The following is a 15,837-nucleotide window of genomic DNA, read 5'->3' as shown; positions in this document are numbered from 1 at the left end:
AACGGCAGACGCTGTACTTCCTGAGGCTGAGGTTCCAGGCAATGCTATGCGGCTGTCTCCAGACGCTGTTTCAACGAGAGTCGACTGGTCGAGCACTTGCAGCCCCCTGGGTATCTAGGATAGGGGTGATCTGTCCGCCATTTGCGGCTTGGCTAGGATCCGAACCGCATGGGTCGGGCAGCAGTGGCCTGCGGCTTGTGAGTGAGCCGATTCTCGTCGTGGAGCTGCTGTCTTCTGGCCCTGGATGCTGGGTGAAATATTCCCCTGGCGTTCATCAAGAGCGAAGACGAGACGAAGTAGGTTACCTAGCCTGGGCTTGCTGTGGGCTGCTTTTCATCCAATCATGTGCTGAAAGTCGGACCGCTGCAGTGCCTGTCGAGGGGCCAGGGAAGCAAGCACAGCTGAGGTGTCCAATGAAAGGGCGCCAAAGAGGCAGAGCAGGAGGCGAATGTTCAAGCATCGAGGCCCAGAGAATACTGTGGTACTAGTAGCAAGCGGGACCGTGGACTGCAGTCGAGAGCGTAGAGTGTGAGAAACATAGGCAGGTTCTCAGTTCGCGACCTCGACGCCAAATCGATTGGATGAGAAGCAATGACTCTTTGTTTCATGCGAGTTTAGCAAAGACAGCCGCCGGCCGACATGTCAGGCATGAAGGCCCGCTGGCAGACCCCTGTGGACGCAATAAGTACCGATTCGCTGCATGGCGGACGGGGCCTGACTGGCAATTTCCAGTGTGAGCGGCAACGCAGCGGCGTGCATGCGCCTCTTTGGATCTCCCGAATGCGACTTCATTCGCGCGGGTTAGCCCCAAACCTCCGCCGGTGCTAGCGGAATCCCCATCATGATGCCGATGAAATGAAGATGTCATGAGTCAAACCATCATGTTCTAGCGAGGCCAAAGTTAATATTGACACCATCTCGAAAGTCAAGAGCAACAGAAGTAGCTTGGTGATGGCATTGCTTGCGGCAGGACTGGGTTGGGAGAACGCATCGGCCTGTCAACCTCACTTCTTGTCGAGCTGAACCAGCTGCATTGCCATGTTCTCTGGGTCCAAACGATCTGGCACCACGCACAACGGTAGGAAGAAGAAGAAAAACCCTCCCCCAGCCTGTTTTTGGAATGCCTCGTTGGGTACCTAGATAGCTTCAAGGCTTGGCCTTGAGCCCTCCTTCATGAGACCATTGGCTGTGGCCATAGCTCTTCGTACGTCCATCTGGTTAGTCCGTCTGAGGTGGACAACTAGCGCCTCCCAGACGCCATGCTCGTCTGCACACTGCATCATGATCAAATGAAACTCGGTCGTGAAACCAAGAGAGACTGGACAATCCAAGCGGCCGTGCCTCAAGCGACTTCCGGCGTATCGGACGATATTTGCTTTCGTACCCCAAGTTATTTGTGAGTCAAGGGTCAGTTGGACGCTCGCCTATTAAGCGCCCGCTTACGTACCACCTTATTTCACGGTTCAACTCTCAAGGTCCTTCGGGATACGGAAAACCACCCACGCGCAAGACGCGTAGCCGCCCGGATAGCAGCGTCGGCTATCAAAGCAAGCCTGTCCAGGTTGAGCCGCATCGACCAGCGGCATCGTCTTGCGAGTTCCAGCTTCCAAATGCGACCTCAAGCGCCAGCACTGCCACGGCCGCCCTGGCGTGACCCCGCGGCAAAGCGTTGCTTCTTTTATTAAGGGGGTTATGTTTATTTTAGGAGCGGCATCTTGGACAAGTAGCGAGCAGATGAGTAAGCCGTCTCTGACATGATAAATAAAATGTCCGCATCTCTCCTGCTTTGAGATTTCCACCACGGGGCTTCACAGCAAGCGAACCAAAAGAATCGACAAAAGAAAGAGCGATTGTAATCCAGATAAGATGATAATAGAACTACCTATAGTGATGCAGTGAAAAGAATGGGTTAAGACCCACTTTGAACTGCCTTTTCTTGCTTGGGCTGGACTGGCCTGTGCTCTAAGAGCACGTGAGCAGCTTTGGTAGACCCGCCTTTGACCCAGGCCTAGCAGCTTTGCCCAAGTTTGCTGTGGCTTTCTGCGCCTGCCAGCTTTCTTCAGCTCACCTCAGCACACTCAACAGACGACCCAACTCCAATCCCCTCTTCCACAAATTCGCTACCGATTGAAGCTTCTTTCCCTCAATCAACTCGGCATCAAACGTCGATTTTCCAACACCCTTACGAAACCCATTTGATCAGACTCGCAACTCGCCACATTCTATCCGGGCTCACTGATTTCTATCGTTGCGACAACCTCAATTGTGACTGCCCAACTGCAACCCCCACTTGCTCTCTGTCTTCGTCATCTCCGCCATCTTTGCGACGCTCCCATACGCCTGCCCGCATCAACGAGCCTCTCGTTGCAACCCCCAAGCGATCGCGATAGCTTTTCAACGGATGATGTCGTGACGGCGTCCTTGCTATCTGCTTGGATCTGGTTTGGCTTGTGGTGCGGAGGACTTGAGCAGGAAGAGGGTCTGGACGCGAAAATTGGAAACTGCAGACCGGCCTCTCTCAGTTTAGGTTACCAGCGACGTCTATCCTCCAAAGCAGAAGACGGGCGCGCTTCCATAATAAGGGTGGTTTTTTGTGCTTTCAATCGCATACGGTGAAGGGGCTTGACCTTGGTCGAAGACGATCTGAATCTTCCCCAACTGCCACTGCGTCTTCGCCCGTCCGCGATTCTTGCTCGCCGCCGCGTGCACTTGACAAACATTTTTCTCGTCAGATCATCATCATTCGGTCAAGAACAAACCGCAATCATGTCATACGAATCATCCGCTGCCGAGGTCGCGGAGGACTACCGTCAAGCTCTTGAAGATTTGACTACCAACGTGCGATTCGAAATTAGCAATCTGACAATGATTGCGAGAGAGCAGACCGAGCATGCCCAGGTCATCTCCGAAGTTTTACAGGATCACATCTTGAAGGTAGGCTATACTCCCCGCTGTTCCATGGCGACGACGCGTGTCTCTTCTTCCCAGGCCGCGATGACAGCAACGAAGCTCCCTTTCCAACACGACCCAACCAATGCTGACATGCCCTACAGGCTCCAGCACACAAGAAGCTGCCGGCCCTCTATGTTCTCGATTCGATCGTCAAAAATGTCGGCACTCCGTACACGCTCTTCTTTGGAGCCAAACTATACACAACGTTCATGGAGGCCTACGCCGCCGTTGACGGCCAGGTTCGCCGTAAGATGGACGAAATGCTTCGCACATGGAAGGAACCAGTTCCCGGGTCTCTCGATAAGCGGCCAGTCTTCACCCCTGAAGTCACGCAGCCGATCGAGAACGCTCTACTGAAGGCTCGCACATCTGCTCTCCAAGCCCAGCAAGGACGAGGAGGTGGCCGCGGACGACCTCCTGTTGCCCCCTACCGCGAAACCCCGACGCCGCCAGGCATGCGACCCGGATCGAGCCAACCGATGCCATACAGCCAGCCCCCGCCTATACCCCAAGCGAATGGCACCCGCCCTCCCAGCGCGCCGATTCCTCACCACCCACAGATGGCGCCCTATGCGGTATGTCTTTCTCGCTCCCTCTGTGTCTTTCTCTCTCCCCCTCCCTCTTTCACATCTCGGCAATAGATACTAACTGGAGCCGTAGCCTCCTCCGCCTTCATATAGTGCTCAGCCCTCAGCGGCTCCTGGCCCTTACCAGCCCCCTCCGCAAATGCCATACGTGGCTGGACTCTCGGGTCCGCCTCATGCTGCTGGGATCAGCAAAGACTCTCTGGGCCAAGATATCCAGAAGTTGATTGATGCGTCGAAGTTGGAGTTTGCGCAGAACCCACATGATCATAGTATTCAACAAAGACTCAAGGCGTTGTTGGATGTGCAGAGCTTGCTTCAACACCAGAACTTGCCCCAGGACCAGTTGGTCCTGATTAAGAATCAAGTAGCCGATCTTGCTGTAAAAGTGAGGCCGTTTTCGGCCCAGAGCTCAACCCCTGTTGCTACACCCGTCCCCTCTCATCCACCGCCGCCTCCTGCGGCGCCCGTAATTTCGTCTGGGCCACCGCAGCAGCAAGCTGCAGTGACGCTTGATGCGCTTTTGGGCCAAGGAGCTCTTGCTGCGTTACTGAGACAGTCAGCTGCACCGCAGACTGCTACGCCACCACCTCCCCCGGCCAACATAGCGATTCGATCCCCTCCACCGCAGAAGGTCGAACCGCACCGACAGCCCAGTGCGACGCCTTCAGCGGATCCCATGGCTTTACTGGCCGGCTTACGACAAGCGGGACTGCTTCCCGGGCCAGCTCCGAATGTAACACCAAAGCCAGCACCTCCTTCGGGGCCGGTACCACCTCTCGGAATGCCCATGATGCCTCCCGGCCTGTTGCCCCCCAATCTTGCAAGCTTGCTGGCATCGGGTCAACTGCCGCCGCGTCCTCCTCTCGGGGGCATGAATGGCAACCAGCTTGATGCCACAGCCCTCAAGCAGCAGTGAGTTGTAACGATGGCCTCATGAAGTTGATGAGCACTAACAGTTCGCAGATTCCAGCCACATCTGATACCCTCTGTGTTCGAACAGCTGGGTCCCCAGTGTACTCAGTGCGGTAGGCGGTTCAAGACGGACGAGGAGGGAAGGAAGAAGAAGATGGCACACATGGATTGGCATTTCAAAGCCCATCAACGGCTTGCGGAAGCAGAGAAAAGGGGCCAGCACCGCAGCTGGTACGTCGACAATAATGTGAGATTTTAAGGTCGATTTGAACAAGCCCGAGTGAGATCTAACACAAGGCAGGACTGGCTCAAGTCACGAGAAGCTATCGACGTCGATCACGTCCAATCGGCGGACAGCTCATCGTCCAGCCCCGGCCGGGCGAAGAAGGAAGCCAAGCCTCGGTATATCCCAGTACCGGATGCCTCGAGCGGCATCAACAGCGTGTGTCCTATCTGCCAGGAGAAGTTTGAGAACAAGTGGTTAGATACTGCTCAAGAGTGGGTGTGGTTGGACACCACACTGGTCGGCAACCGAGCATACCACTACAGCTGTCACTCGGAAGCGACACAGGCCAGGGAAAGCACGCCAGTATACTCGAGAGGAACGCCCGAGCCAGTGCTGGGCAAGCGCAAAGCGGAAGTGAGTGGATGGCGGATCATGGAATATCACGGGTGCGGACTGACGATGCCAACAGGGTGACTTGAAGTCGCTACGAGGTAGGGCCAAGAAAGACAAAGACGCAGCCAAATGGCCCAAGACGGAACTCGACTACTAGAAGTATTCCCGGTGACGGGCGAAGGCCGTTTGGCAAAGTCGGGCGGCTTCGTGCCAAATCGTTGAACTGCACTGAGAAGCTCACAAGAGCCATCGCTGCGCCGTCGCATATGAGATAAACCTCCCCGAAGCATTACGCGGTGCCAAGGCAGATGTGTTGGCTTGAGACGAATCATGCGATCCCAGAGCGGTGAGACAAGGCGGAAATCCCTTGCCAGAGGAGAAAAGGAATTTTCAATGGGGTTGGTCTAAGATGGAGTCGATCGTAGGAGGGGGGTGATTGATCGGCACGTGCGGAACATGAGAGAGCAAACACCCATGGAGCGTGGTGAGGCTCCGTTAGTCGGAGTTGCCGGGCGAGTGATCGGCAAACGAGCTTCGGTATTGCAGTCGACATACATGCTTGGCAAGGCTAGGAAGGTCTGGTAGGTAGGCCACACAAGGCCTGATGTTCGTCCAACCTGCGCATTGAGGTAGAGGGAAGGCAAGGCAGGACGAAGGCATGCAGAGAGCACACCGCAACATCACAACACCGCCCAGATGATGGCGAAGCAAGCATCAGGGGCAACCTAGTCGACTGCTCACGTGAGCACGCAGACATTTCCCCGTGCAATATTGTATGACCAAAGATATTTTTGTTAATGAAATGGGCCAACCCACACCCCTTCCAAGTCAGTGGTGAGTTCATTTGTACGGCCTGGGCAGTGGGAGCAGAAAGGAATTCCGCCTCGAACAAAGCATTGGCAACAATGGAAAACGATTTCCGCTTGTGACTTTTGCCCGAGTAAGCTCCCCACACGAGCTTCTTGTGTGGTGTGACGCATGTTTTCTTGGAATGTATGTGAGAGTGTTCCACCCCCACAGTCTTGACTCTGCGCTAACATATACCTAGGTAGGTAGACGGCGTGATGGAGACCGCTCATCAGCCTGAGAACCCCCGCAGACCGGTGTTCTGAATCTGTCGGTCCAACAGCAAGGTGGTGGTGAGTAAGGTGGCGGGCCAGAACGGTCCTGAGGGGTCCTGTTGGTCTGGGCGGACAGGCAATGAATGGTACTTTCGTTTTCGAGATAGGAGGGATAGGAAAAGAAAGGCCCAAAGAAATCAATGGTTGGGCAATGATAGGGTTGCATGGAGGCGAGAAAGATGGAGAAAATATGGAGAAGTCAGGTACATAGGCAAGGCGATGGCCACCATGATGATGTAAGTAGCGTGCGTACCTCCTACCGTGATAAGGCCAGTTGGGCACCGGGGAAACGGTACGGCGGAGACAGCAGGAGCGGCGTTGGCAAGTCCTGTCTGGATTTGAAGCGGCAAGATAGCCCCGGGCGAAACGGTGGACGTCGAACATGGCCCCCTCTCCCGGCCACCGTTTTTCTAGCTTCCCGAAGTTCGGCGTCGGATACGCCCGTCCGTCTCTGGGTGTCTCACCGGGGCTTGGCCGGGGGGAGACCGCTTTGTTCAGCTGAAAACAATCCCATCTCCAGGGGTTTCCCCCTCAGTCTTTCTTCACATACGGTTTCGAGTTCTTGAATCGTGGTCGAGCCCCGTGTGTGCCAACGGGAAATGCGGCTGCGGCTCGGGCCCATTGAATTAAATCGACCTGCATCAGAAAAGAAGACCCCGAGTTTGGTGAAAACTGGATCGAAAGCCGTCAGTGATGCTTGTTAACTCGTTCCCACGAACGGCAGGTCTCGTACCTCACGCTTTCCTCCGGAATCATGTGGAGAAACTATTGTCATGGCGGGGCCAGAATTCCATGTCCTTCTTCCCCACCTACACTATTTGCCCCCCTCCCCTCCCCCGGACGGCTCGGCGGCTGTGCCATTTGCCATTAATCACACATATCGATACATGTCTGAATGTACACTACGAATTACGTTTTGGGCCCTGGCCGGCCGGGGACCTCGCCAGCTTTACCACCACTTGCTTCCAGGCTCTCCTCTGGCCCAGGTCATCTGCCGACAGTTGCGCTCCGTCGTGTCGGCGATATCGGACGTAGTAGCCGGGTACTCCTGAAGCCGCCCCGCGAGACAGCTCGGACCGGTATGTAGGGTCTGTCTGTGGTGAGTAGGTAGACAGGTACCTTGGAGAGCCAGAATGATAGGCACAGTGGACGAACGGAATCACAATTGACGATTGTCTCCAAATTCGTACAGATCTACTTTGTATTACCATGGAAGCAGGTTTGCAGCTGCAAGTGCAGAGGAAAACATGCAACTAACAACAACTGATGCTCATGGCGTCTCCGGTGACATGTCAATGTGGATCTACCCCTCCACTGCCCTCCATCCCGTCCGTCTGTGTTGCCCCCGCTGCGAGGGTGAGCCCAGGTGCCCAGCCCGGATAGCGCTTGGAACTGCACGCACTACACTAGGTGACAGACAGTTCCCCCCTTATTTATTTTTTGCCATCCACGCGGCGGGTTGGACAGTTCCTCTTGCATCATGTACATGCGGTGCAGTCAACACCGAGCAGGGTAGCTCTTGTCCCTCAGTCTTGCCCCACTCGATGGAGGGGTCCAGATCCCGGGCAGACGCCATATACTAAGGTACCGGTGCACACACACACACACACACTCTCTCTCTCACTCAGCTCGGCATAGGTCCCGCTCCGCGTCACAAGAAGGGGGAAAAGAAACAGGAGGAAGCGCGTGAAGGGTGTGGCGTGTGCCAATAATCGAGGTCTTGCTGGGCTGGTTGACCAGACCTCTGGTGTCTCCTGCTTGCGCTCCTGTTCGTGTCGAGGTGCCTTTTTAAAGCAGAGAGCTTCCCGTGCTTTTTATTTATTTTTATTGACCAACAAACCTGCGTCGACTCCGAGAGCCCTCCGTTTTCATCTTTTTGCCTCCTTTCTCCATAGAATCTCTTTTCAGTTACACGAGACCATACTCATTGCTCTATCTCCACTTGACTGTGTGTGTTAAAAGGAAGCTGTGTTCTCAAGTGGAAGCCCCTCGTTGCACATCGCCCATCATGGAGTGAGTAATGCCGTCAAAATGAAGCTACTTGCGACCGTGCCGTCAAGCTCCCAAGTCGCAAGAAGCATAGAGAGGTCAATTGACTGACAACTCCTCCCTAGGCCTCCTCAATCCACCGCACCACCTCAACTTCTTGTGAGTTTGGCCGAGTTGGCGCTTTGCTTCGTACCCTAAAATGGAGGCGCGCAGACCATTGACTCGATGGAATCGATCAGGACCACTACGTCGGCATTGACGTCGGCACTGGATCGGCTAGAGCATGCATCATCGACGAGACGGGCGACATCAAGGGTCTCGCCAGCGAGCCCATCAAGCTGTGGCAGCCCGAAACCGGATACTATGTAAGACCCCCTCGGCACTTCCTCCGTCTTCTTTCCGCAACTGTTCCAGGAGTCGGATAGTCGGGCGTTACTGACACCCTCACCAGGAGCAATCGACTTCGGACATTTGGGCGTGCATCTGCCTCTGCGTGAAGCAGGTCCTCAGCGAATCGAAAGTCGACCCGGACAAGATCAAGGGCATCGGCTTCGACGCCACCTGCTCCCTCGCCGTCTTCAGTCACGACACGGACGAGCCCGTCGCCGTTACGGGACCCGACTTTGACAACGCCGACGGCCACGACCGCAACGTCATCCTCTGGCTCGATCACCGCCCGGTCGAGGAGACGGAAAAGATTAACGCCACTAAGCATAACCTGCTCAAGTACGTCGGCGGTACCATGAGCATCGAGATGGAGATCCCCAAGGTCCTCTGGCTCAAGAACAACATGCCCAAGGAGCTTTTCGACCGCTGCAAGTTCTACGACCTCGCAGACGCCCTCACCCACATGGCCACCGGCAATGAGACCCGGAGCTTCTGCAGCACCGTCTGCAAGCAGGGCTACGTCCCGGTCGGCGTCGACGGCAGCGTCAAAGGCTGGCAGGAGGACTTTCTGACGACCATTGGGCTCGAAGACCTTGTCAAGGACGACTTCAAGCGTCTCGGTGGCGTCAACGGGGTGGTGAGCCTATTTCATTGAACAGCACCCTTCTTCTCTTACACGGCGGATGGGACCGAGTGGCTGACCGAAACCAGAACGGAAAATACCAGAGCGCCGGGGAGCTTGTCGGCGTGCTCTGCAAGAAGGCCGCTAGCGATCTAGGGCTCCCCGAGGGCATCGCCGTTGGTGGTGGTGTGATCGACGCCTACGCTGGCTGGATCGGCACGGTCGGGGCCAAGGTCGAGCTACCCCCGGGGCACCTGGAGGCGGACCAGCCCAAGAACGACCTCTCGCAGGCGTTCCATAGACTCGCAGCAGTCGCCGGCACCTCGACGTGCCACTTGGCTATGTCTAGGGACGCCGTCTTTGTGCCTGGCGTCTGGGGCCCCTACCGTGACGTCCTGCTGCCCGATTTCTGGATGGCCGAGGGCGGCCAGTCTGCCACGGGCGAGCTCTTCCGACACATTCTCGAAATCCACCCTGCCTTTGTCGAGACGAACGCGCTTGCGACGGCCGAGTCGAAGAACATCTACGAGTTCCTCAACGCGCACCTGGAATACATGCGGGAGAAAAGCGGCGCGCCCTCGATCTCGTACCTAGGCCGCCACTTCTTCCTATACGGCGACCTATGGGGTAACCGGTCGCCCGTGGCAGACCCCAACATGAAAGGCGCCGTTGTCGGGCTGAGCAGCGACAAGACGACGGACAACCTGGCGATGTGGTACTACGGCACGATGGAGTTCATCGCGATGCAGACGCGGCAGATCGTCGAGGCGATGAACACGGCGGGCTACGAGCTCAACACCATCTTCATGTCCGGCAGCCAGTGCCAGAACCCGCTGCTCATGGACCTCATGGCCACCATCTGCGACATGCCGGTGCTGGTGCCGCGGTACACCAATGCGGCGGTCGTTCACGGTGCGGCCATGCTGGGCGCCAAGGCGGCGACGGCGACCGAGGATGGGTCGACGGAGAACCTGTGGTCCATCATGGACCGCATGAGTAAGCCCGGCAGGCTCGTCAAGCCGGGCACGCTCAAGGGCGAGAAATTTCTGTTCGACGCCAAGTACAAGGTGTTCCTGGACCAGTGCAAAACGCAGCAGGAGTACAGGAAGCAGGTTGACGACGCTGTGGACCAGTGGCTTAAGACGTGAAGCGGGTTCCGGGCCGGGCGGGGGCTTATGACCGAAAGGGAACGGACTAGACGACTGACGGCATTTTACGGGCATGTATGTATATATGGATTATGGTTGTTTAGGTGGGCAGGTTTCGTAGAAGGAGTTTGCCTTGTTGGTAGGGATAATGTTAATCGTCATCCTTTCACGAACAAAATGCTCTTTCATTTCACACAGGTCGGCAGGCCCAACTAACATGGTCGATACGGCTGCCTCGGTTCTATGCGTGTTTGCGGTGAACGAGCAGGGTCACGTCAGGTCGAACAGGGGATAGATAGCACTTGCTCGCCCCCAACCATTCTCTTCCCTCTCGTTTCCCCTTCCGTAGCCATTCAGAGCCTCGCTGCCCCTGTGAAGCTACATCTGTAGCGAACGCACGTGTGTGCAGTCACAGCAGCTGATAGGGCAATTGATACTACGCTACGCAACGGGGCAGTGGGACGTTGTGGTGCTGGAACGGGAAGACTTAGTGGGGTTGCGCTCGAGAGAGCACTGAGCAACAAACACACGCTCGTCGGATACGAATGAGGAAAAAAAAATCACACGGGAAACCAACCGGCCGTTGCCTCTCTCTCTCTCTCTCCTATGATCTGTTGTTTCGTCCGCCAAGGCGTTTCTTCTTTTTCCTCTTCCCCCCCATTGAATTCAACTTGCAGAGGGAGGACTCCTAAAAAGAGAAAGCGTGCAGCACCTCAGTAAATCGAGGAAGGACGAGCTTGCGTCCGAGCTTTGTTTCTGTCAATCGCGAGGCGGAGACTGGACTTGACTACCTACCTTACCACCTTTGCCGACATCACTTCGTCGCACCCGAAGCTTGGTTTTCCCACTATCGTAACGACGCCCACGCCCCCGCTCCTATTCAATCGAATATTTCAAACCCCTAGACCTGTCGCCGCCCTACTCTCCCTCGATAAGCACAACTTTCAAAGAAAACAACCCACGCGATAGACCTTGACTTCTGTCTGCGACTGCCTCTCCGATCCCATCGACCACCCACCACCGTCGCCGCCATGCGTTTCGGAAAGACGCTGCGGCAGGCCGTCTACGCGCCATGGAAGGACAAGTACATTGACTACGCGAAGCTGAAGTCTCTGCTGCGGGAGGATAAGTACGATGACGACGACGTCGCTTGGACCGAGGACGACGAGAACCGTTTCTGCGACGAGATCTTCAACACAGAGCTCGAAAAGGTTGCCCAGTTCCAGGAGGAGACCTTCGAGGCCCTGAAAGGCCGTGTCGACGCCGCCTTTGACAATCTTAAGGAGCTGGCGCCGCCCAGCGAGGAGGACGACGCGGGGAACACCCAGCCCAAGAAGCCCGACGCCGCGACGGCCCAGAAGCTCAAGGATATTGAGGCGGAGCTCGACAAGATCACGACCGAGATCTCGGAGCTGAAGAAATACAGCAATATCAACTACACGGGCTTCCTTAAGATCGTCAAAAAGCATGACCGCAAGAGAGGCGACAGGTACAAGGTGCGGCCCATGATGCAGCTGAGCCTGTCGCAGCGGCCCTTCAACTCGGAGCAGGGGTATTCGCCTCTGCTCAACAAGCTGTCCATCATGTACTACGCTATTCGCCAGCAGCTGGATGAGGGCGCTGCCGACCAGCAGCCGCTGGATTTGGAGAGTCAGGGCGAGACCCGTCACGGCGAGCGGTACACGGCCCACAAATTCTGGGTCCACCCGGACAACCTGTTAGAGGTGAAGACGTACATTATGAGACGCCTCCCGGCCCTTATCTACAGTGAACAGTCGGCCAAGGAGCTGGACGGAAGTAACGACCCAACCATCACCTCGCTCTACTTCGACAGCCCTAAGTTCGACCTGTACGGGAAGAAGGTGGAGCGCAAGTCAGAGGCCTCTTCGCTGCGCGTCCGGTGGTACGGCCAGCTGAGCTCTAAGCCAGAGCTATCCCTCGAACAAAAGATTGTCGGCGAGCACGGCTCGAGCGAGGAGCGCAAGTTCACCATCAAGGACAAATATGTAAAGCCTTTCATCGATGGCACCTACAAGATGGAGAAAGCGGTGCAGAAGATGGAGCGCCAGGGCCAGCAGGTCGAGGAGATTGAGAACTTCAAGAACACGGTCAAGTCTATCCAGGACTTCGTTCAGGAGAACAAGTTGCAGCCTGTCCTGCGCGCCAACTACGTTCGCACAGCTTTCCAGAAGCCCGCGGACGACCGCGTGCGCATTTCCATCGACACCGAGGTCGCCTTCATCCGCGAGGACACGTTGGACAGGGACAGGCCGTGCCGCGACCCGGCCGAGTGGCACCGTCTCGACATTGACAGCCGAAACCTGTCTTACCCCTTCAAAGACATCAATCAGAGCGAGGTCTCCCGCTTTCCCTACGCCATTCTCGAAATGAAGCTGAAGGAGGACCCTAACCGCAAGCGCCCCGCGTGGGTTTCGGACCTAATGGGATCTCACTTGGTGCATCCGGCCCCTCGCTTCTCCAAGTTCGTCCACGGTGTCGCCTCGCTCTTTGAGGACTATGTCAACAGCCTGCCCTTTTGGCTGAGCGACCTGGAGGCAGACATCCGCAAGGACCCACAAAAGGCGTTCGAGGCAGAGGAGCAGCGCAAGGCCCAGAGGGCCGAGGACGAGCAGGCTGTGGGCAGCTTCTTGGGCAATAAGGCTAGCTCGTACAAGGTTTCAAAGAGCTCGCCTGCCGGCAAGTCGTACCTCGCAGACAGGATGGCCGCCGAGTCCAGCTCCCGGTCGAGACCCGCCAACAACGAAGCCCGGCAGCCGTCGACCCAGCAGGCCGACGATGGCCCGTCCGGTCAGTTGCAGAGGAGCTACGGCACGCTTTCGTCCGTTCTCCCCGGTTTCTCCCTGTCCAAGTACTCCAAGGCCAAGCGGGCGCAGAGGAACCAGCAGCAGCTGCCCGAGGGCGTCGTCGAGCCGACCGAGTGGATCAAGAACTCGGGCGAGCTCAAGATCGAGCCAAAGGTGTGGCTGGCCAACGAGCGCACGTTCCTCAAATGGCAGCACATCTGCATCCTGCTGGGCGCGCTCGCCGTCTCGCTGTATACGGCTGCTGGAGAGAACTTCTTGGCCGAGGTCATGGGTATCGTGTACATTGTCATCGCTGTGTTTGCGGGCGTGTGGGGCTATGGCATGATGCGCCTGCGGAGGAAGATGATTATGAGCCGCAGTGGCAAGGATTTCGACAATCTCATCGGCCCGCTGATTATCAGCATCGCATTGATGGTTGCGCTGGTATTGAACTTTGCGTTTGCTGTAAGTTCGTATTCCAGTCTCATTGCTGAGTTTAGTGCTGACTTCGCGTCATAGTACCGCGCTGCTGTCGAGAAGATGGAGGCCAAGCAGATGACTGGTGGTGGCAATGTCACCGGTGAGCCGATCCGTCAGGAACTCATTTAACACCCGGCATGATCGATTGTGGGAAGCTGAAGCGACCGTTGGTGAGATGTCTCTCTTTGCGCAGCTGTACTGTTGTACTTGGCCTTGCTCTGGTGTATCGCAGTCGGTCCGGTGCTTTTGCTCTTTTGGTATTTATTGTCATGTTTCGTCATAGTCAAGAACCCTTTCCGTGTAGGAAATGGTATCCATAGCGTGAGAGCGGGCAGTGATATCAAAAGCAAATGGGATGCGGAATCAACCTGTGGTATGTCTGTGTCAAAGAGTGGGAGTGGTTATCGCGGATGCGCCGCCGAGGCAATTCTCTTCGATACGTCGTTTCCCGAGGTCTTCTTAAGTCAACCAAAATACCAAGTACCCCAGGGCCTCCTCCAGGAGACCGACCGACTACGTCGTAAAGCATTGCTGATGCAGTGGAAGTGGGCCCTGGTGTTTTATGGTCTCAAAGAACAACTCGGTTGCCAACGTCAGAGGACAGCCTTAGTCCGGCGCCTTGCTTATAGAGCAATCCCTTGGATTCCTTCCGAGGCCGTGCTCCAGGGGAGATATGTAGTGGGGCAATTGTTGGCTCTATTGGTATCCTATATGGAGGAATGTTCTATAAGAGGCAGGAACCGTCTCAGTAGCTCGTCTATCACACCGTAGGATGGTCAAAAACAGTCGAGAAGTGCCGTGGTGTATCTGAGTAAGGCAGACGTGAAAGGACTTATCCCACGGCCCAGACGTAGGCCATCTACGTGTTTCATTAAATAGAACCGGTTGCGTCATGGGCCTTACTTAGAAGATGATGAACCTATGGCAGTGGTTCTCCCAGACATGTCATACCCCCAAACTAAATACCTCAGGTGAACACATATCACATAGGTGACAAACGCTTGCCCGGAGACGAAAAACTGCACCATTTCCGAATCACATCTTGCTCCTTCCACTGAGTTGCGAAAACTGCCCATGGCATAAGGCCATACAGGACGTTAAACACATCTTGAACGCCCTCTTTCCAGGGTAGAAGTGAGTGGGTTCCCCGATCCACAGTCGACAGTTTCCTTTCAGATAGATCGTGAGGGTCCTCACCATGTCATAATAGAGTTCTTGACGTATCGCAGTCTCAACATAACAGCAACGTATGTACCGAAGAAAGAAACCAACGATGAGGGGTCCTGAGGGTCTGAGTATACCCCTTGCTGGCACTGAGAAGCTGATAGAGAACAATCACAGGCCACGCGTGCTGCCATGGGATTTCACTCCTCTCTTGGTCGGGCTGTCTCGTCGGTGCGGCCAATATGCGCTTCCTCGTGTTCCTCATTCAAATCCTCATCACGATGTTCTTCGAAACTTCTGGAATACTGGACGTTTTACGGGCTCATGTGATTGACTACAGCGGCCTACTACCAAATAGTCCAGCATCGACGACGTTGGTATATCAACGTGGAAAGGAGGCGGCCGCCCCGGCCTGGGGGACACTGAAAACCATCAGGAAACTGCGGCCTTCCTTTCGACATCGCACGACAACAGGTTATGGAGGTAGTAGTAGTGTCGTCGACTTCTCGTGCGATTCTCTTCGAAGTGTGGTCGTGGTTCGCTGATAGACTCATCACCACCACCATCCACGGAAGACAAAAGGGCAGCCGGGGCACGAGTCATCTATGCCGATCAGCAAACAGAGGGAACGTCTAAATTCACGCTTGCAGGCTCAAAGCCATCACAGAACTCGAAATAACCCCGCATGCTTCTCGAAGCACTCAAACTCTCGTCGTGTTAGCGGGCGAGCCTGCCGGCGTGGTTGCCACACGAGGCCCAGCCGGCATCTCGTATCCGCGGAGGGCAAAATTAACAACTCTCCTGAAGCATCGATGGTATCGCTCGCCGACATTTGCTAAGTGCCACAAATTGCTCGAGCGCCTGTAGTTGATATTAACTGCCTGTCATATGCTATAGTGTGCATGCCCCCAGTGCATGAAGTTGGCGGCCAGGTGGTCACCCTGGCGGGCCCGGAGCGGACCACACTCCGGGCGAACTCCGAAACTCGCAGAGGTAAAAGACTATCGTCGGCAAGGGAATGAATTTGTGAGTTCCAAGAACAGGCGTGGAAC

At 55.7% G+C, this 15,837-nt stretch overlaps 3 protein-coding genes across 3 annotated transcripts; all 3 read left to right on the top strand.

Annotated features, from left to right (window-relative positions):
- Positions 1 to 2,766: 2,766 nt before the first annotated feature.
- On the top strand, positions 2,767 to 5,227 carry CH63R_12749 (mRNA cleavage factor complex component pcf11; the record flags this gene model as incomplete). Its single annotated transcript, XM_018307723.1, has 6 exons — positions 2,767 to 2,934; positions 3,054 to 3,527; positions 3,613 to 4,451; positions 4,503 to 4,698; positions 4,753 to 5,091; positions 5,147 to 5,227. The coding sequence occupies 6 exons, from the start codon at positions 2,767 to 2,769 to the stop codon at positions 5,225 to 5,227; spliced, it is 2,097 nt and encodes a 698-aa protein (XP_018152140.1).
- Positions 5,228 to 8,199: 2,972 nt separating this feature from the next.
- On the top strand, positions 8,200 to 10,337 carry CH63R_12748 (FGGY-family pentulose kinase; the record flags this gene model as incomplete). Its single annotated transcript, XM_018307722.1, has 5 exons — positions 8,200 to 8,204; positions 8,306 to 8,339; positions 8,420 to 8,545; positions 8,632 to 9,204; positions 9,279 to 10,337. 5 exons carry the CDS (start codon positions 8,200 to 8,202, stop codon positions 10,335 to 10,337), a joined length of 1,797 nt encoding a protein of 598 aa, XP_018152139.1.
- A 1,031-nt stretch (positions 10,338 to 11,368) lies between these two features.
- On the top strand, positions 11,369 to 13,750 carry CH63R_12747 (VTC domain-containing protein; the record flags this gene model as incomplete). Its single annotated transcript, XM_018307721.1, has 2 exons — positions 11,369 to 13,606; positions 13,661 to 13,750. 2 exons carry the CDS (start codon positions 11,369 to 11,371, stop codon positions 13,748 to 13,750), a joined length of 2,328 nt encoding a protein of 775 aa, XP_018152138.1.
- Between the last annotated feature and the right edge of the window lie 2,087 nt (positions 13,751 to 15,837).

Source organism: Colletotrichum higginsianum, chromosome 9 (assembly GCF_001672515.1).
Source record: "Colletotrichum higginsianum IMI 349063 chromosome 9, whole genome shotgun sequence".
Taxonomy (NCBI): Eukaryota; Fungi; Ascomycota; class Sordariomycetes; order Glomerellales; family Glomerellaceae; genus Colletotrichum; species Colletotrichum higginsianum.
Note: the sequence above shows the minus strand (reverse complement) of the source record. Positions and strands in the feature narration are given on the sequence as shown.